This window comes from Polyodon spathula, chromosome 10 (genome assembly GCF_017654505.1).
Source record: "Polyodon spathula isolate WHYD16114869_AA chromosome 10, ASM1765450v1, whole genome shotgun sequence".
NCBI classification, from domain to species: domain Eukaryota; kingdom Metazoa; phylum Chordata; class Actinopteri; order Acipenseriformes; family Polyodontidae; genus Polyodon; species Polyodon spathula.
In genome coordinates this window covers 42,941,957-42,962,698 of record NC_054543.1, presented here as the reverse complement: position 1 = coordinate 42,962,698, position 20,742 = coordinate 42,941,957, and the positions used below count along the sequence as shown (strand labels likewise).

The following is a 20,742-nucleotide window of genomic DNA, read 5'->3' as shown; positions in this document are numbered from 1 at the left end:
AGCTAAAGTCTATTTATTGGTAAAACTGGCTTAAATCTTTTATTTATAGAAATCCAAAATCATAAAACAACCAGGTTTTACTAAGCTAGATGTTAGTTTCTGTTAGTTGCTTAGTCTACATGACACATTTGCAAATTATTCATACATAATTTAAGTTTAAACTTTGCTCCCAAAAGATCGATTCATCATGTAAAATAAAAGTATGTCAATAAATTACTAATAAAAAACAAACATACACACAGTACAGTATGAAGACACACAGTATTTTACTACAAGTATAAAACTTATTTTTACCAACATAAATATGTCTACACTCTTAATGCAGTATCTCTAAAAGACAATAGCTTGTGTCACCGAATACAGGTAGCAAGGACAGCGGCATAGTAGAGGCTATAGGCAGAGGGGCATTTTCAGGTTTTGTAACACAGCTATTAACACGATTTAGGAAAACTTATGATCTGTAGACGTCTGGCAGGCATTTGGAAACAGTATTGTATTGCCGATTGATAGCCACTTGCTAAGCGGACAACTGAAACACAATATACAGAGTGTGGGTATAAATTGTTTTGGTTTCCCCATAAGCCCTCTCTAGAGTAGAACCATTCTTGACCCCAAGTACAAAAGTGTCTGGGAACAAAAGGGAGTTTGCAAAGGTGATTCTTACAATGCTCTTACAGGGCTAGAAGCTTTGGGCCAAGATAGGAACATTCAGATATACATGTTGTTTTCAATGGCTTCTCAAAACATCACCATCTGTCTTTACAAGGGGAAGGGGCCTGCTGAGATCACCAGCATATGCAAACATTAATATTAATTCATAAATTAGTATTTGCACCAATTGCTTCGGACACAGGTATGTTGCTTCCAAGAACATTCAACATTATTTATGGTTTTCTGACATCAGTGAAAAGAGGGCAAGGTGCCAAACTAATCCATCACAGCACCAATCCTTCGAACTGGTACTCAACACTTCAGATGGGCTAAAATGAAGAAGTACAAAGTTCCCTCAACAACGTTTAAATGACTGGCCAGTCTAACAGAGATTTATAAAGCTAATACATATTTGATAATTATTTTATAAAGCCTTGTCAACCTGACACCTGAAAAAAGGATCACCTAAAATGTAGCTCTTTGGACCCAACGTTTATTCTTTTGTCACAATATGTACTTGCACTCAGCAGTAAACCTTTTATAAACAGCAGCCAAGATGCTTTGTATAAGGAGGGGAGTATTATGTCTTAGTCCTGGCATACCAGAAGTAACATTCATTAGTTTTTAAGAAAGAGCTGATTAACATCTGCCAACCTTAGCTGAGAGTTAGTTGCTTTAGTGCCATGTAAGTGCTCACTTTCTCCCACAGTGATCGTGACTCATCACATTCAAAGTCATGGCTCTTCAGAATCCGTGGATACTGCTGCAGCGGAGTTCTTTCCTTGTGTAGCCTGTGTAATTTCATACCCCAGTGGAAGCACACAGACTGAGTTGTCTCTGTTCTCGAGTGAGCAGTGACACTTTGGTGGACCCGTTGCCCACAGTGCTGGTGGAGATGTGACTGTGTCTCGACTCTCCATTAAAACGTTTCTTCAGCTTCCATCGTCTCCACTTTCGCTTAATTTCGCATTGCGCCTAAAAAAGAATCCCATCAGTGTATTATAGTTTGTTTTAGATTTTAAACTTTTACCCCCCATTTTGGTTTGGGTTTTTAATTTGCCAAACCTACTTCTAAATCCATGTTAACTAAAAGCAACACCTACTCTGATTTTTCTAATGTTGTGGTTGTGAGAGAAACAACACCAATCACAAGCAAGCTCTAGCCCCTGTTTATATACCATATTCGCGTGTGAAAGATCACTGTATGCACCTTCTGCTGTTATACCTCCTTGCTAGCTGCTGGCTAAAAAAACATGTGCTGGGCAGTCCCTATACAGTGTGTGTGTGTGTGTGTGTGTGTGTGTGTGTGTGTGTGTGTGTGTGTGTGTGTGTGTATATATATATATATATATATATATATATATATATATATATATATATATATATCTACTTATAATATATAATATATGTATGAGCTGTATATATGTATACAAAGACCTACTCTGACATGCATACAGAAAGCATAATGAATCCTGTACTTCTTTTGTACAGAACAATGATGAATAACAATAAGGCTTTTTAAATGGCAAGGGAGAGATGAAGAGCAGGTGAGTGATCCTAAGAATTACACACACAACACATTTATTCAGTTTAATTATGACACATGTGATAAATGGATGTATGCACAGCTATTGTGTCTAAAGAAACAATATTCAACTATAGATGATGGTAATTCTTTCACAGATTGTATTATGTAATTACAAATGAATTACCACATTATGAAATTAATTTGTATACTAAAACTTCACACTAACCTAACATAACAGAATTTTTAAAAATGAAAAACATCATTATTGGGTCTTAGCCCATATATGTATTGTATGAGTGAATCCATTTCAAATACAGAATGGATCAATGACAAAAGATATAATCTGGAAATACAGAGCTTTCTTTGTGTAACTTTAACTCACGCTTTTAGTAACGGAAATGACCCTTTTACTCTGCTGTATATTAATCCTGCCTGTTTCTCATTCCATGGGTGATTTACTGACCCTGCAATATTCATCAACAGGTGGTGCTTTTGTCAAAACTGCATACACCTTTATTGAAGTTTTGTGAAATTCTATTCTCCCTTTACAAAAACCATAAACACAAATTGAGCAATATCTAGCATAAATCATGTGGACAACGTTTAAAATGCATCTTGTATTATAGAATAACACTTACCTCGCTATTTAGAAAGCAGTAAAGAACTGCAACCACAAATCCCTGTTTAAGAAAGAGATAGCAGACAAGTTTAAACACATATCCTATCAAACATATGTGTTAATGAAATTGGTAAGGGTAGCCGACACACTGCATTTAATTCCAGTCACTGCTTATAAATGAGATTCTGATGTACCTGTCACTGTTAACAGATGGTGTGCTTAAGCCAGTGCTTTCAAAATCACGCGGCCTTCACATTCTGACAGCTTTACATAAAGGTATAATAGTATTTACCTGAAACGATCCCAGCGCAAGTTCAAAAAATATCCGGATTTCCACGGTTAAAGTGGTCACATCTTCAGGGAAAAATGCAAACAAGATATAGTGCACTCCGAAGAGTGGAATTAACAAAAGGGTAGATTTTGCAAGCCTCCTAGAAAAGAAATACAAGTGATATCATCAGTCAGCATATTATTCTACATCACACTGCCCTGAGTAGAGAGTCTCTTTAAAGCAACATTATACTCTTTTTTTTCTTTTTTTTTTTTTTTTTTTTTTTTTTTTAAACAGAATGATTGAGTGCAGTGGCATCGTTTGGAATTTACAAGCTGTATTTATATGGTGGGTGTAAGAATTACTCTTTTCTCATTTTTACTTTTGAATACCAGGCTTTTTCAGAATGATATTAAATCTAGGAAGTATAAAATCAACAATAAACAAACGCAGACTCACTTGTAATGGTTGAATTCCTTTCCTCGTGCATCTGGAGTCTTCAACTTGCTAACCAGTATTCGTATGATACTGACAAAGAATAGAACATTGATCTGTAAAAGACAGCATATTAAAGGATGAGGATAAAATAATACCTTGACTAGTCAACATTCATTAGTTTTACTGTATATAACAAAATAAAATGTGAGTTTTTTACTTTTACTTACAAAAATTGATATAATTACAGGACCTCTAATTATCCACCAGATCCCACCATTACTGTTGGTATCCCAGCATCTACAATACAAAAGCGACATTTTAAATACAATGGTTGCTTTTATTTGATTTTTAACTAAACGTATGTTAAGACAAAAAAAAAAAAAGGTTTTACTAGAATACTGTCTTACCCTATGTCTTCGTGTAAATGTCTTGCAATTGACCAGGCTGTAATAAACACCAAGGGGGAACCTACAATATGAATAAAATAGCAGAATTCAATAGACTGAAATGACGATATTCTGTAATTTGCCCTAATTCTTCAGAAACATGAAGTAAACTGTATATAAAGCAGTGAATTCTCTGGGCCTGAAGGATAATATTGTACGGTATGCCACACAACAGCATCAATATTGGGACACTGACTGGATTTATACTTTTTTTTTTTTTTTTGATGCATTCGCAATGCAGAAGTGTTGTCAGAATTGAATAATAGTTGCCGTACCATATAACAGTTGGTATCATAATTGAATAATAGTTGACATAGAAATACTTCAGAAATTAAATCAATTCAGTTCAAACAAAAACACATTTTAGAAATGCATATCTTGTGGCAATCTCACTTTTATAATCTTACAAAACTATTTAAAAAATAAAATAATAAAAATAAAAAACCTACCCCAGCCAAGAGCTATGTAACACCAAAAATATTTCTTCTCTGAGAAGAAAGATACAATCAGTAGTGTGTGTAAATAAAGTCCTTCTACCAACAGCCAGCTGTAGTTGGCCATGATGCAGTATTGAAAGAAAATCATGACAAATTTACACCCCGCCTGCAGAAAACAACAAAAAAAAAAAACAGTACTGTATACACATAAATGTTGTCGAGAATGCATCTACTCTTACGTGATCAAAATTGTTTCTTTGAATAAAATTATACAATGTTTGGTGTATCGTCAGCAGTGGTACCATGATATGCTATATATATATATATATATATATATATATATATATATATATATATATATATATATATATACATAAATGACATATATAAGCAAATACATAAATACATACATAACTATGATGACAGAATCTTACTGTTCACTTTTTAAATTCATAATATCATTTTACGAGAAGGATAATGTCTGAGAAGCAGAAGCAGTACTGCTAGGACTCCATTATCCTCAAGTACTATTACAGAATAATAAAACACAGGATGTACTGGTTTTTAGAATGTCAAGTTTAAGCGTGTTCACGGTACATAGCCACGCAATGCATTACAAGAGTCGGATTACATTATATTGTGCCCTATGACAGACAATATTCCTGCATTGTTATTCTTCCCTTTAGTCACAGTTTAGTTTAGTCTTTAACAAGACTGAAAATCACACATTATATATATATATATATATATATATATATATATATATATATATATATATATATATATATAGAGAGAGAGAGAGAGAGAGAGAGAGAGAGAGAGAGAGAGAGAGAGAGAGAGAGAGACATTATATATATATATATATATATATATATATATATATATATATATATATATATATATATATATATATATATATATATATATATAGATATATTTTTTTTATTTTTTTTTTTTTAAATAGTTACCGAGTATGCATTGCAATGATAAATGTATTCAGTAGAAAACAGCACTGTATCTTTGACGAAGACTGAAACAGCCCGAAGAATGAAAGACAAAAACAGCTGGATATGGATGTAATTCCTTGTACAGTGAAGTTTCCTGTTTGAAAAGACACAAGAAAAATCTTTTTTTTTTCCTTTAAAACAACATTATTTGACTTACAATTCGATTTTACCTGCACCAAACCTGCAATTAACTGTGTTAACCAGATTTTAAAATTTATTAGAAACAACTTCACTGCCTACATTGTTTTGTTCTGCTGAAGAACTTCCAATTCACCCATCCATTATCAATAACCGCTTAATCCTTTACCAGGTCACGGTGAGCCGGAGCCTAACCCAGGGCGCAAGGCAGAGCTACACCCTGGAAGGGACGCCAGTCCATCGCAGGGCACCACACACACACACACTCACACCGAGGGCATTTAGAGTGACCAATCAACCTAACCAGCATGTCTTCAGACTGTGGGAGGAAACCAGAGTACCCTGAGAAAACCCACGTAGACACAGGAAGAATATGCAAACTCCACACAGACAGACCCCTAGGCCAGCCTCAAACCAAGGACCCTGGCGCTGTGAGGCAGCAGCGCTAACCAATATGCCACCGTGTCATTTTGAATTGGTAAACTTGCATGTCTGAAGCGAGATGGTTTATTAGTTTCTACCCCCTCTGCAACTGCAAACACTGAGTTAGTGAATGTAAAATCAGCAAACATCAGCTTGCAGAGGGAAGCATTATCCCTGTTTAAACTTTCATAAAATGCACGATATGCTGTTCTTACGTGAGTAAAGTGCATTGATACTATCAAGAACTGATACCCATCATGTAGCAGACTGATTATTTGCAAACCATTACTACGTCAATCACTGTCTGACACAATTAACTGCAACCATGCCACACTTCACAGTAAAGATAATATTTGACATACAGTAAAACAATAAATAGACTTTCATCTGAGGGGAATATATCAAATATGGACGGAAGGGTCCTCGTGTCAAATAAGAAAAAAGAAAAATATCTCCTATGTAGGCCTTTTTAACTCCTTTTTTCTATAAAGTCCTACATAGGAGGTGTTTTTTTTATTTTTATTTTTTTAATTGGCACTAGGACACTTCCGTAAATGTGTGTGTTTTTTTGTTTTTGTTTTTTTAAATACTTTTTTTTTTAATTGATTACGTTTCTTTGAAAATTAGCACAATTTAGTGTTTAATAGTTATGGATGTTTTTATTATTATTATTATTATTATTATTATTATTATTATTATTATTATTATTATTATTATTATTATTATTATTATTTCCCTGCAGATCCCCTTGATAGAATCTCATTATGATACACAATATTATATTTATTATTCTCACTTTATTCTATTACAGAGGATAAAATAAACAATTCCTCACCTGAAGGAACAAAGAATCACTATTGCGATGCTCAGAGACACAAGAGATGTGCCATACCCCACAGTGTACATGGTCTTCACATTCATGTAGTATGCGTTCTGTGGATAAGGAAGAGCAGAGTAATTACTGGAATGATGCTATCACACATCTGTGCATTGCTTATATTTTGATGAATCCTAAGAACTGTGCAGTAAACTTTACAGTGCTCATTTAAGCAAAAGTAAAATGTTAAAAACTATTAAGAAAATAAGAGCACTTAAACAATGAGTGGTTATATAGCCTGAACATTTTCAGCATACATAAATAAGGGTACAGGAAGATAAAGACAGCAATGTTGCAACTGAAATCCTCATACTTTGTCATCTTCAATTGTGTCGTTAGTATCAAATCCACAGGCGACGTCATGTCGGGGAAATGAATTAGACCAGCCATCAGCGGTGCAGTTTCTATAAACAAAACCTGTCATAGAAAATGACAAAGAGGTTAATAAAACTGTGGATAACCTGCTTGAAATAAACGTTTCTAAATAGTACTCTAGAGTTTAGCACAATATATTGACTGTCATCATGTTGAACACCCTTGGAGGAAATATGTGGGTGTGAGATACTGGTTTGTATATACACCGAATATCTACTAAGCCAGTCAGAGGATTTCTACGCAGCGTTCATTGTGAAAATGTTGTTGCGAAACTAAATGAAAATGACGAACGTTTCTATTAAGGTCTTTAATGTATCCCTATTTAAAGGTTACAGGTGTGTTTTGAAGTAAACCCTACAACCTGTTCACTAACACTTTAAACTTGCATTTGCAGTTTTAGAGCTTTTAACCTCATGTCCTCTCACCAACAGGGTACAGTACAGAATCTGTAATGGTAGTGTATCACACAACATTGCCCATTACATTGGTACGCCAAAGGACACAGACTGGAAAGTCTGTCAAAGGTTGTGAAGGTACTGTATCGCTGTTATCACTGTCTTCTGTCCTATTCCATTTATTACCTTCTTTTCCAGTGAGCACAAAGAGGAACTTGGGGCACGCCACTGCAACAGTCTTTCCAATGGCAGAGGAAGGCCAGCAGCTCAGGTTATCCCACATTCCTTGGCATTCTATGAAAAAAATAAAATAATGTACCTCAAAAAACACAACCTTCATATTTATTTATTTTTTTGAGACACACTTATGTTGTAAATATCTGAACTATCACTGGCGTGGTTTAAGCTCTTGTTAATACAGTATTAATGACCTTCAAATGCTATAAACACGTGAAGTGTGCATAGCAACAGAACAGAGGTAACTACAACACTGGTTCAAAAAACACCCTACCATAACTGTCTCTATCTCCTCTATTATTTAAAAACAGAGATAAGGATCTTTAGCTTGTGGTCTCTATTTTAATTCGTAGTTCTTATTCCAGTTAACTTGCCAAGTATTTTACACAACAGTTCTTTAGTGCATTTTCATCATTCCATTTCTGTTAACTTTTGTCAAGAATGCCTCTGTTCACAAGTGTGGCCACTCATGATTTTTATGGCATGGGTGCTTCATTTTATTTTACAAGTCAGCACATTGAAGGGCTACCTCAGTCTTTAAGATACTGACATAGAATAAAAGATTTAATTTATTATAAGAAATACCACTGGGTGGAGCTAGTGTTTTATTTCTACACAATCATATTAATAGTTTTTAAACAGCTGTTGAAATTACAATGTTTACCTGTTCCAACGTTTCCCTGTCCATGCATTTGATGATGCTACAATATGTGTCAATACATTGCTCCTAGGGGAATAATCCAGCAGGATCAATACGCAGAAGAGATACAGGGCAGCTTCTTCAGTCTCACCTGTCCGGGGCAATCCGACTTCAGATAAGTTCTGCTTCTCCTGGGACAAAAGTTCATTGCAGTGCTCCTCTTCCCGTATGAGAATAGTATGCAGCTCACACTCTGGTGGAATTGCTTTGACCTTAAAACATCGACAACATGTGTGTAGTGTTTCAATAAACTGTAATAACATGGGGGTCATATGTTTGAAAACACCTGCTAAGCAAACCTTAGGTAGGCTCTAAATATGGGAAACGACTGAACAAATAAACTGAGGATTTTATGTTTTTGTTAAAATATCTTATTTATTTTAAACCTATATGTTTGGGCACGCTGCAAACACATAAAAGTGTGTGTTTGTGTATATATATGGTGTCCCTATTACAATTTGTCTTATTTAGCATCATTTTTTTTTTTTTTTTTACATCGCTTATTAAACAAAAAAAAAACAACAAAAAAAAAACCCTGAAAAATACATAATATTCTACATACTTCAGAAGAATGTAATGACTTTAAGGCGGTGTATTCCTGTGGTGGATAACCCCTATATATACTAATTTAATACAAAGTACATCTATAGAAATCGCAACTGGAATTAAGCCATTGATGAATTGAAGCCTGCTCATACCACATAGAATAATAATAATAATAATAACAATAAATAATAATAAATAATAATAATAATAATAATAATAATAAAAGTTCAATTTGGAAGTTTAAAATGTTATGACTCTTAAAACAGTGATTTACAAATTCACTATAAACAACTGTAATTTTGTATATTATTATTATTTGTTTATTTGTTATTTGTTTGTTTTCTAAAATTAAAAAAATAATTAAAAAAAAAAACTACTGTCCTTGAGTGTTACTAATGCAGCACGTCGTGAACAGTACTTGAGTTAGAGTGCAGAAATGTGATTTGTACTTTGTTCGACTCAGTTCAAGGTGTGATATGCATTGGACAACAATACAGACAAGTAACAGAATTACCCTGTTTGAGTAATTTACATGTACATTCCGAAGAAACATAATCCGTGATTAACTAATTTGGAAATTAATCTATTGACCATTATACTGTGTATTAATTTGTTTATATTGTATAGTTTGATCATATTTGAGTGCTGGTGTACAACTGTAGGCTACCCCGTGATATATTATGGTGTACTGTTGTAGGTACCCAAGGGTTTTTGAACTGCACTTTAAATACGGCTTTGGGGCATCGTGTGTCTCCATATGTAGACAGTATATTCTGTAACATTGCACTACAACACCAAGGTGCTGTTCCATATTGATATTTTCAATTCGTAAACATTATTTTTTATGGTGCACACACAGCTGTTTGCAGTTTATCATAGCCATGCTTTCGCCATGCTTTACAACACTATGTTTTCTCATCGTATAATGCAGTACACTTTATAGTGTGCTGTATAAAATGTTTGCTTTTGTAACATACTTCTGTTGGTACAATTGAACAACATTTACAGTGGCTTGATTCCAGTCACAACATGCGTGTCTTTTAAAAGGCTAACTGTTTACTTACCGGTATGAAAAATTCCAAGGAAACCAGAAAAACAAAGACCCACATTTTGAAGATACTCTTTAAAAAAGTGAACGGTGGTTAGAATCATCCATTTGAACCATATTTAGTCTTTTTCAAATCCAGAAGAAAATGATCCTGTGTGTTTGACACGGTTGGTGCGCGTTTTTGGATGGTCAGGTACTAGTTCCCTCTGTGCATTTCATCTCTGGCTTCCAGACAGTTTAGTCAAATCTAATATTATTCGATCCATTTAAATCCAAAGCCCTTTTGACATGTTAGTAACCAAAGCTTCACTCGGCTCTTTAAAAGAAATCGTTATGTACTGACGTATAGTACCCGTTTATTAGGCTGTTTGAACGGTGCAACTGAACATTGAATTTAAGTTAAGAATCTGAATAAACTGTCATTTAAAGTCCCGTCACTTATGTAAAATCACCGTGTCGCTACTTTCGTGCTCTTGCCTAGCTTTGGTGAAAAGAGGTTTTCAGTGATTTTTTTATTTATTTATTTTTAACAGCTGAACGGGAACCACGCCCACTAGGCGGGGATGTTATCTGGAATCACTAATTTTATTCAAAGTTATTCATGATCATTTGTCAATTTTTTATGTCTAACAATGCCTTATCATAATCACTTCTAAATAATACACCTGATGCCTAGTGCTAATGTATACAAAATGTAACACTTGAATGAGTTTAACATGAGTCTAACTAACTTACTTGATTTTTTTTTTTTTTTTTTTGATGCAACATGGACAATGGAAAGCATATGACATGGTTTACATAGATTTCCAGAAAGCTTTTGACAAAGTCCAGCATAAAAGATTAATTCTCAAACTGACCATGTAGGGACTCCAGGAAATGCATGCACATGGATTGGGGAGTGGTTAACATGTAGAAAACAGTAAGTACTGATTAGATGAGAAGCCTCAAAATGGAGCGAGGTAACCAGTGGAGTACAACAGGGATCAGTATTAGGTCCTCTGCTCTTCCTAATCTACATTAATAACTTAGATTCTGGTATAGTAAGCAAACCTGTTAAATTTGCAGACAACACAAAAATAGGAGTGGCAAACACCGTTGCAGCAGCAAAGGTCATTCAAAATGATCTAGACAGCATTCAGAACTGGACAGACACATGGCAAATGACATTTAATAATAGAAAAGTGTAAGGCACTGCATGCAGGCAATAAAAATGTGCATTATAAATACCATATGGGAGATAATGAAATTGAAGAATCTATTTAAAAAAAAAAAAAAAAAAAGGTCAAGGAGTTTATGTTGACTCAGAAATGTCTTCATCTAGACAGTGTAGGGAAGCTATAAAAAAGGCCAACAAAATGCTTGGATATATAGTGAATAGTGTTGAATTTAAATCAAGGGGCGTAATGTTAAAACTTTACAATGCATTAGTAAGACCTCATCTAGAATACTTTTTTCAGTTTTGGTCAGCTCGCTACAAAAAGCACATTGCTGTTTTAGAAAGAGTGCTAAGAACAGTGACCAGAATTATACCTGGTTTAAAAAGCATGTCATATGCAGAAAGGCTAAAATAATTTAATCTATTCAGTCTTGAACAAAGAAGACTATGCGTTGATCTGATTCAAGCATTAAAAATTCTAAAAAGTACTGACAATATCAACCCAGGGGTCTTTTTCGACCTGAAAAAAGAAACAAGGACCAGGGGTCATAAATGGAGATTAGATAAAGGGGCATTCAGAACAGAAAATAGGAGGCACTTTTTTACACAGAAAATTGTGGCTATGGAACCAACGCCCCAGTAATGTTGTGGAAACTGACACTGTATGTTCCTTCAACTGCTTGATGAGATTCTGGGATCAATAAGCGACTAATAACCAAATGAGCAAGATGGGCCAAATGGCCTCCTCTCGTTTGTAAACTTTCTTATGTTCTTATGTTCTTAAATAGTGTATTCAATTTCCTCTAGTAGAAGAATCCAAGCACAATGCATGCTGATTTACATATTCTGTTTAACATTCGATCAAACTCAAGCAGCACACACAATATATGCAAAGGAAACTATTAAAGCATATTTTATGCCTCTTGTGTCTTTCATTTATAAGGGTGTAGCTTTAAATTATAGCACTGCATTCCTGACCGCAGATATGTAACCCTAAATCCGGTCTGTTTTACATTAAAATTGTATATAAATTATGCATATAGATAATGGATATAGTGATATGATACTGAAGCAAATGTAAATCTACTGAATTATAATCGCCTCTCGTCTATTTATGTTTAAATATATAGCAATACATCTCACTTAGTAAATGTATGCATTAATACAACAAAAAAAGTTTCAGTATATAATGTATTTTATTTTTTAAAAAGCCCTATTGATTTTCTTTGTGTTTTTGGAGGCAAATATGGTTTGACTTAAATATCAAGGTCACCTGAAAATATTATATTACAGAACTGAAAATAACTGGACCAAATGGCCTCCTCTCATTTGTAAACTTTCTTATGTTCTTATGTTTCTACTGTAGTCCTTGTTTTTTAAATAAGTCACACTTATGAATGTGTAGTTTTGTTTATAGTAACTAGCCAAGCAGAGTGTGTCCAGTGAAAATTAAGTGAAACACAGTCTGAAGATGTATGTATTAATTTGGCAGTGACCTTTATCCAAGGCGTTATTTTCAGATCTCTGAAAATGACTTCCTGAGAAAAAGCTCTGTCTTAAGATGTTTTAAAGTGTATTTAAGACATTTCTAAATAAACAGGAAGTCATTTTAAGATATCTCTAAATGGACAGGAAGTCATTTTAAGATATCTCTAAATGGACAGGAAGTTATTTTAAGATATCTTGAAATGTATTTAAGATATCTGAAAAAAATAAACAAATCACATGTGGAAAAAAGTAGATGGCACCGTCATACCACAAACATCTTCTGCTTGTTATGTACTATACACAAGTCAGTTAAAGCTTGATAACTCTAAAGGGGACGCCTCTGTGGAACATTAAAAAAAATGAAGTTTTAAGATATGCCTTAATGTTAATTTGTCACTATGCACACATTTTGATATGTACAAATTAATTCGAGCTTTCGATATTTTAAATTGATTTTTAGATATCTCAAACTGTATCTTTAAAATGCCTTAAATAAGTTATCTGCAAATCATTTCAGGGCATGTAATTGATTTTCAGATATCTGTAAATTAATTAGAGCTATCTTAGAATATTTACAGACACTTGAAATGCAATGAAATGTCACCCAGAGGCTAAAGGGTTAAGTGTACCCAGGCAGTTTTTTTTTTCTTCTTTTATTTAGCAAGGTGCAAAGAGTACACCTTGTAAATTATAAAGAATTCCCTTGACATTTTTTTTTTATTTTTTTATTTTTCAGTAAGATTTGAAGCTGGCGCAATTATATTACTGTATTACCAAGTGTCTGACAGTTGTGATTCGTGTCCAATATTAATACAACTTCAGCCTGCTGGACAGATCAGCGTCTGTACTTTTCACACACTGAGGTAGAAATACTACAACAGTAAATGGGGATACTTTTTTACAGTGACATACCTGCTTATCTCAACAACTTCACCTACGTACGAGTCCATGCCCTGTCCACTGACATCGAGTTTGTCAAAACCACACATTATGCCGCATATTCAGTGGCCGCTTTGCACTATTATAACGTTCATAAATAACAGATTATTGCCACAGTAACAAACATAATACCACCTGCTAGAAACTTACTGTTCGTGCAGCACAGGTCTGGTTAATGAAAAGCTCCACCCAGTTTACGTCCCAGATAGGAAGTTGGTAACTACTATTACCATGGCGACGAGAATGTTTGGAGGAAGTTCTGGAAGAGGCACAGTGTTTACAATTCAGGAAATGCCACATTTTACTGCTGCTTCTGTAGGGAAATATTTTTCAAAATATTTATTATATCTTAAACCGATATCATATGTATTTGGAATGGGTTACTATATTGTTGTGGGGGGGGGGGGGGGGGGGGGGGGGGGGGGGGGGGGGGGGGGGGGGGGTGGGGGGGGGGGGGGGGGGGGGGTTGTGTTTTTTTTTGTCATAACAAACGTGTATGATATGTATGTACATGGCATATAACCATCTTTAAATTGAAACAAGTGTATTGGTGAAGTACACACAATTGAAGTTCGTTAACATTTAAATAGTGTTAAAATTCGCGTTTTAAAATGTACCATAGCCCTACTTCGTGTACTGTGAATTTGCCACGGTTTTATTGTGCTTTACCACACCTCCGCAAAGTCTGTAGACGTAATTATAACTCTTCTGTAGGAAGTAGTGTTACATCTAAGTAGCACGCATTGCATATTGTTGGTATATTTTGTTTTAGCGCTCAAAATAATTATTAGTATTTTAACTGTTGTGCACTTGTATTCGCAAACCCTTTCAATGCCTTCTCTCCTGACATTAACCAGTTTCCCCATTTGACTGACATGCTTTGACTGTTGAGTTAAAATGACCTAGGAAGAAAAGACTATCTCAAAGTAAGGCAAACAAGCTGAGGACTTTATTTAACCTATTATAGAACCTGATCTCATTTTAGCTTTAAATAGGGACATAACCCATTTTAAAGCTGTATAAGAATCTTACATTTGATTTATACCTTAATTTCTTCCTGTAATCAACATGTTTTTGGTATTCTTATATGCAGTACAATTTCCCTTTACAGAAGTCATGTGAGGTCAAGTGTAAGGTCACTTGACAATTGTCCCAAACAAGTTTAAGTATTTAAACATAGATATTGTATATTTAGATTGGTAACTACAATTATCTATCTGGATATTTGAAATTAATTCATTAAGAATTTGGATTATGAGTGTACACTGTATGTGTGTATACAATGCTTATTTTGTAAGATGTTTAACATAGCCACAGAATGGCATTATTTTAATTCTTATCTGTAACATTGCAACTAACCTATTGGTTTGGATTGTGTTCCATGGTTTAATCATGCTACTGATAATGTTGATGAAAGTCTTTGCTGAAGTATGCTATATATTTTTTTTAAGTAACGATCCAGACCCTGTGTACTTCTGTATTGTTTCACTGTATTAGGCTACAAGAAAGATCCAAATTATTAACCTAATGTTTCTTGCATCACCATGTGGGGATCCCACGGAGTGTTTCTCCAAAAACTTGCTATGTCTTTAGTTAGCATATATATTCTTAAGGCTGTATATATAAATAATATTTTTTTTTATTATTATTTTATTTTATTTTTTATTTTTTTAAATTAGCACAAAGGTTCTGAAAGCCTGCTTTGTTGAGCTGCTAAAATAGCTGTGGAAACATGGAGGTGGTTCAACCAGATCTACAATTTAGTAAGACCTTTAAGAAAAAAAAAACACCTCTCCCACTGGGCCAGCTGGTGGAAGAATTCAGGAAAGGAAAAGAAGTACCAAATCACCTTTTGGAAACAAGTATGAAATTATATTTTTATACCTCAGGCAAAATAATACAGGTGTATATTGTGATCTATATTTTCAACTGATTAATAAAAGCCTTTAGGGGGGTGTAAGTGGTGCAGTACATTAATGTATCGATTGGTCCCTGGGCTTTCTTACGCAGTTACAGTCCAATTTTGCCCTGATGAATGGCGACACTTTTGATGAATGGCGAGCAGTTATTTATAGTTGCTTTTAATTATAATGCAAGCAGCATTAGGCAATGTTTAATTAAATATTGTATGAATGTGTTCAGACTTGTGGATGATATCAGATAAACTCTCTACAGTGATGTTGAGAACTTTTTCGATTAGTTCTAGTTACGTACTCTCTCATCCTTGGTTAAAGAAAGTGAACATTAAAAGGGGTGTTCGTGTTGTAATTGTGTCAAATTTGTTTATGAAGTAGGTTTATCATTGTTTTTTTTTTTCTTTGAAAAGAATGCAATGGCTAAAAAATATTTACTTTGCGAGTATGAGTGGAATTTGCCTTGCTACTGAACCTGAACACAGCAAGTTTGCATTACAAACTTGATTCATGCTGAAAACCTAATGTTGATTTAAATGTGATGTCAAGCATGTTTTTATTTCTGTTCAATGAGAGAAAATGTGCTATGTTTTCTAGGATGATACCCTTCTCATTCCTATACATGCATATCCAGTGATAAACGATTTGGACTTCCCTTCACACATTAACGTCTCCAGGGTTCCCCTCGGGCAGAGGTAAAATATTAACATTAAACACACAGTAGCATTTGCTAGTAACTGGCAGTGTTTAAATTGATTTTCCAAACGATAGGATATTGGGATGTTGACCCAATCAATATTTTCTTTTAGTTAGTTTAAATATTATTTCTATTTCATTGTCTAAAGTCAACCTTAAAACCCATTCCTACATAGTTACATATAATATATTTACTAAATAAGTTACTGTAATATCCAGCCTGATTGATGCACACCAAGTCAGTGAAAATTGTATTTATTTTTTTACACCTAATCACACTTAGATAATAGTAAACACCTACTATCTCCTAGTAATATGTTCAGGCACATTCTTCTGCCTTCATTGTACTTGGAGATAAGTCTCCCTCAGCTGTCTCAGACTTTAATAAAATCAGTTTATCCACTTGAGAGACTGTTATCTAGTTATTATATATTTGTCTTGACATTATTGTTTTATTCTAAACCATACAAATCATCATAAAGACAGCTATTCAAAAAGTGAATACAGCATGTACTGTATGGTTGAATATCTCTGATGGCAGAAGACAATATTTTTGTGCACCTCTTAATCAAAAAATAAATAAATCAAGATTCAGAACTCAGTTTGCTGTCAGTTTGTACGTGTCAAGGTATACGTGATACAAGTTTATAAAAAGACAATCTTGCTAATAAACAAGATAAGGGATAGCTCACAAACAGTTGGTGAATAAACACTCAGCCGGTTATTATCTGTAAACAGCAGACCATAAAGATTTTTTTTTATTTTTATAAAATGTGTAAACTGTGGAGATGGCATCAGAATTTAAGATGCTTCCTCCTTTGGGATTAGGAGATGTTAACAGTAATCAGTGTCCTTTAGATTTATTATTGCTGTTTACAACAACGATACTGCAAAAAATAAATAAATAAAAACTCAACATGATGTATTTTGTGTGGTGTAAATTGTGTTGAAAATATTGAAAAGACATCAAGCATGCAAGTCTAAAATAAGGTATATTGATAAAGTATTAAGCATATTGCAATATACGGGAGCCATGTATTCCCACCAGATTGACAAATCTCTGAAGTTCCTTGCTTCTTTTCAAATAAATAACCTGGACTTTCATGAAGGTCAGCTATTTGCTATCGTCAACCTGTTGTCAACTATAGGTTTATAGGTTTACCAAGGCATTAGATTGTAGTTTAACATTAAACATGGTTGAGGGAATGCTGCATCTTTAAATGTTTTATTTCTTGGTTGTAGTCATCAGTTATATCCTGTGTTCTCCTGTGCTGATAAGCTGTATCAGTGACTCGCACTCACAGTGAGGCAAACAGCATGTTCAGATATTTATCTTCTGCGACATAAGAATTTACCCTCCTGTAAATCTTTGTAACTTGTAACGCAGGAAACAGGTGTCATAATTGTCCTTGATCTTAATTTTTTTCTTTGTTTACTGTTTTAACCATTATAAAACGAATACAGAAAGTTAGGTGAGAATGTTCCTGCTTTCATGGAATAGAAACTGGAATTGCAACATAAATTAGTCAAATATTTTATTTTATCCTGATTGCAATGATAAAAAAAAGAAAGTGTGTAAGAGCTCTGTTCTTTGTTTGAATCTGTTTACATGGTGTGTAATTTGAAATGAAAGTAAATAAATGAATGAATGCATGCATGCATTGTGAAGCATGTGAGTGGTTTTGGTGACTTGCCTCGATGAGAAAGACAGAAAAGCCTAATCTACCTCCCTGATTTATATTTCCATAAAGGATTGTACCGACATTTGAATTTGTCCAACAGATCGGAAAAGTAATGTCGGAAGACAAATAGAGGAACCAGTTTCTCTTTGTAATTGATATGCCACTGCACTAGGTTACAAAATCCATGTAATTTCATTTTTATGTATTTATTTTTTGGGGTGTTTAGTTCTATGTCTTTTAAGGACAAGTGTAGAAATAATTGTCTGTCCCTTATAAAAGTTTACTACCGTAATTATGGGTCGTCTCTGCCGTGGCAAAGAGATCTACTTGGGCTTCCCCAAAGCGTTCCCAAATGCGCTGCACCACCTGAAGGTGCAGTTGCTGCCCAGTGCACCACTCCCGGGAGATGGACAGCCCAGAGGGATAGGAAGTGCCTCTGTGCCCAGACCAACAGCCAAAAGGCTATGCGGTGTAACCCCAGGGACCAAAGCCCTCCCTTGGTTCACGTATGCAACTACTGACGTGTTTTCAATGAGGACAAGGACATGTCTATCCTGGAGCACAGGGAGGAAATGTTGATGTGTGAGGTGGACCACTCTCAGCTCCAGCACATTTATGTGCAGGGATGCCCAGCAGCCTGCCCAGGGTCTTCAGACTCCTCTGCCTACCCAGACTGCCCCCCAATCGCCAAGTTGGACACATCTGTCTTTATCACTTGACGATTACATTCACTCCCATTCTTATGCCTTCGCTTAGGTGAAAGGGTTTCCTCCACCAGCGTAGGGCTTCCCAGCATAGACGAGACATGGTCAGCCAACGGTGTCTGTTGCACTTGGGGTGTAGCCAAAAGGGATTGAGCCATACCTGGAGCGGGAGCATGTGGAGTAACCCCAGTTAGGTGGCTGTTGAAGCTGTGGCCATCAGACCAGGTAATTTTTGGCACAACACCAATTTTACTGTGGACCCTTGTTGAAACTGGGCCAGGCAGTTGCGGATGGCAGCTACTCTGTTGTCCGACTGGTAGGCTCGCATCATGAGGGAATCCAGCCAGAGACCCAAGTAGACCATACTTTCCACCATAATTAGTTGGCTTTTTGCACCGTTGAGGGTGAGACCCAGCCTCGACAGATGCTGTGTCACAATCACTGTGTGGGCCACTGCTCCTTCCTGGGACTGGGAACAGATCAACCAGTCCTCTAGGTAATTCATCATCCTGATTCCTTGCAGCTGCAAGGGAGCTAGAATGGTATCCATGCACTTCAAAAATGTGCTGGGGGCTAAGGAGAGGCCGAATGGCAGCACAGAAAACTCGAAGATGCTCCCCTGAAAGACGAAGCGTAGATATTTCCTGTGCACTGGATGGATAGGAACATGAAAATGCACATCCTTCAAGTCCAATGTTGTAAACCAGTCACCTGGCTGGACAGACTGGAGGATGTGGCGATGTGTGACCATCTGTAACCTCCTCTCCCTCAAGAACCCGTTGAGGTGTCTCAGGTCTAGGATGGGGCAAAGACCAGCGTCCTTTTTTGGCACCAAGAAGTAGCTCGAGTAGAACCCCTCCCTTTGAGAGGTATGTTCTACGAGACGGATGTGTTTTTTTGACAAGCAGTTTTTCTACTTTTTGTCTGAGAGCCAAGACCTGGAGAAGGTCATTCATGGATGTGACCAATACCCCTCGAAAGGGAGGAGGTCCCGTGCAAAACTGCAGTGTGTAACCGGTATGTACGGTGGCGAGCACCCAGGAGTCTGAGGTGCAGTGTTGCAGTTGGTGTTGTGCGAACAAGTGAGTCTGCATTGTGCATGAGGGCATGCAGGGTCCTTGGACAGGCCGTCCACTGGGGTGGGGCTCGCACCAGAGCCACTATGGTGGAATCCACTGGCAGGAACTGTCCAGTCCCAGCATTCCTGCACCTTGCAAGGAGGCCAGGGTAGCTGCGCTCTTGGAGACGCTTAGCACCGAGGCTGGTCTCTGCTAGGAGAACTTGACCTCCTCCATAAAATCCAGGAACAACGGAAAGGGTTGGTGGCCAAAGCTTGCACCGGTCTGAACATTGAACGTTGTTCAGGCGCTGCCTTCCGAGGGACTTGAAGGAAGCTGGTGGCTCGCTCCATAAGCACTCAAATTTAGTTGATTTATTGTCTTTCCCTGTTTTTACATTTTATATTTGTGTGGAAGAGTGTAGTAACAGTAATCCCAACATTTATTCTTATAACAGATGTACACATTTATTGATATTTGTATTGATTATCTAATGCATTTTTTGAAAGGAGACACATCCTGTTTTGACTATTTTGCAATATAGTTTGGACGATATTGTAATGTGTTAACAGGTGACTAAGCTTTATTTCTCATAGGAAGACTACAAAGCTATGCAGGCACACACGTTTTTATGACAGAGATTGATACCCTGCTGCTGGTTCGCACAGGACTCCTGGCGTAACATTTTATGATCTCCAATGTCAGCATGTGATAAATATGTTCCAGAAAAGACAATATTGGGTTTCGTGTGTTGCAGATAAACACTGTCAGTTTTAGTGCACAGATTTATGTGTATTGGCCATCAGGCAAGAGTCATTGCTGCTACTGGAATGAGGGAGGTTTACTGACAAAATGTAGCAGATGGAGTAATTCAGATGTTTTCAGTGCATAAATTTATATGAGAAAGTTGCAAGCTTTCTAATACTATAACTAGTTAGTGTGGAGATGGAGAACTGTAATATAAAATAAT

At 35.8% G+C, this 20,742-nt stretch overlaps 1 protein-coding gene across 1 annotated transcript; it reads right to left on the bottom strand.

Annotated features, from left to right (window-relative positions):
- Nucleotides 1–1,341: 1,341 nt before the first annotated feature.
- Nucleotides 1,342–20,457, bottom strand: LOC121321963 (secretin receptor-like). Its single transcript, XM_041261350.1, has 16 exons — nt 20,421–20,457; nt 19,740–20,159; nt 18,679–19,177; nt 18,338–18,446; nt 8,653–8,754; nt 7,792–7,924; nt 7,149–7,252; nt 6,794–6,891; nt 5,359–5,491; nt 4,403–4,556; nt 3,915–3,975; nt 3,735–3,804; nt 3,529–3,620; nt 3,091–3,229; nt 2,818–2,859; nt 1,342–1,626 (listed from the first exon to the last, which is right to left on the bottom strand). Exons 1-16 carry the CDS (start codon nt 20,455–20,457, stop codon nt 1,453–1,455), a joined length of 2,367 nt encoding a protein of 788 aa, XP_041117284.1. The 3' UTR covers nt 1,342–1,452.
- Between the last annotated feature and the right edge of the window lie 285 nt (nt 20,458–20,742).

Bases quoted from the DNA above. Each gene is read 5' to 3' on its own strand.
- LOC121321963 (XM_041261350.1), bottom strand. From the start codon at position 20,457: ATGTTACGCCAGGAGTCCTGTGCGAACCAGCAGCAGG. The intron at 8,755-18,337 runs GTAGATCTCTTT...CGATGTTTTAAG, and splicing joins AACGCTTTGGGGAAGCCCAA to GTCAAAGCAATTCCACCAGA. The intron at 7,925-8,652 runs GTCGGATTGCCC...GTGTTTTTTGAG, and splicing joins AGAAGCAGAACTTATCTGAA to GTACATTATTTTATTTTTTT.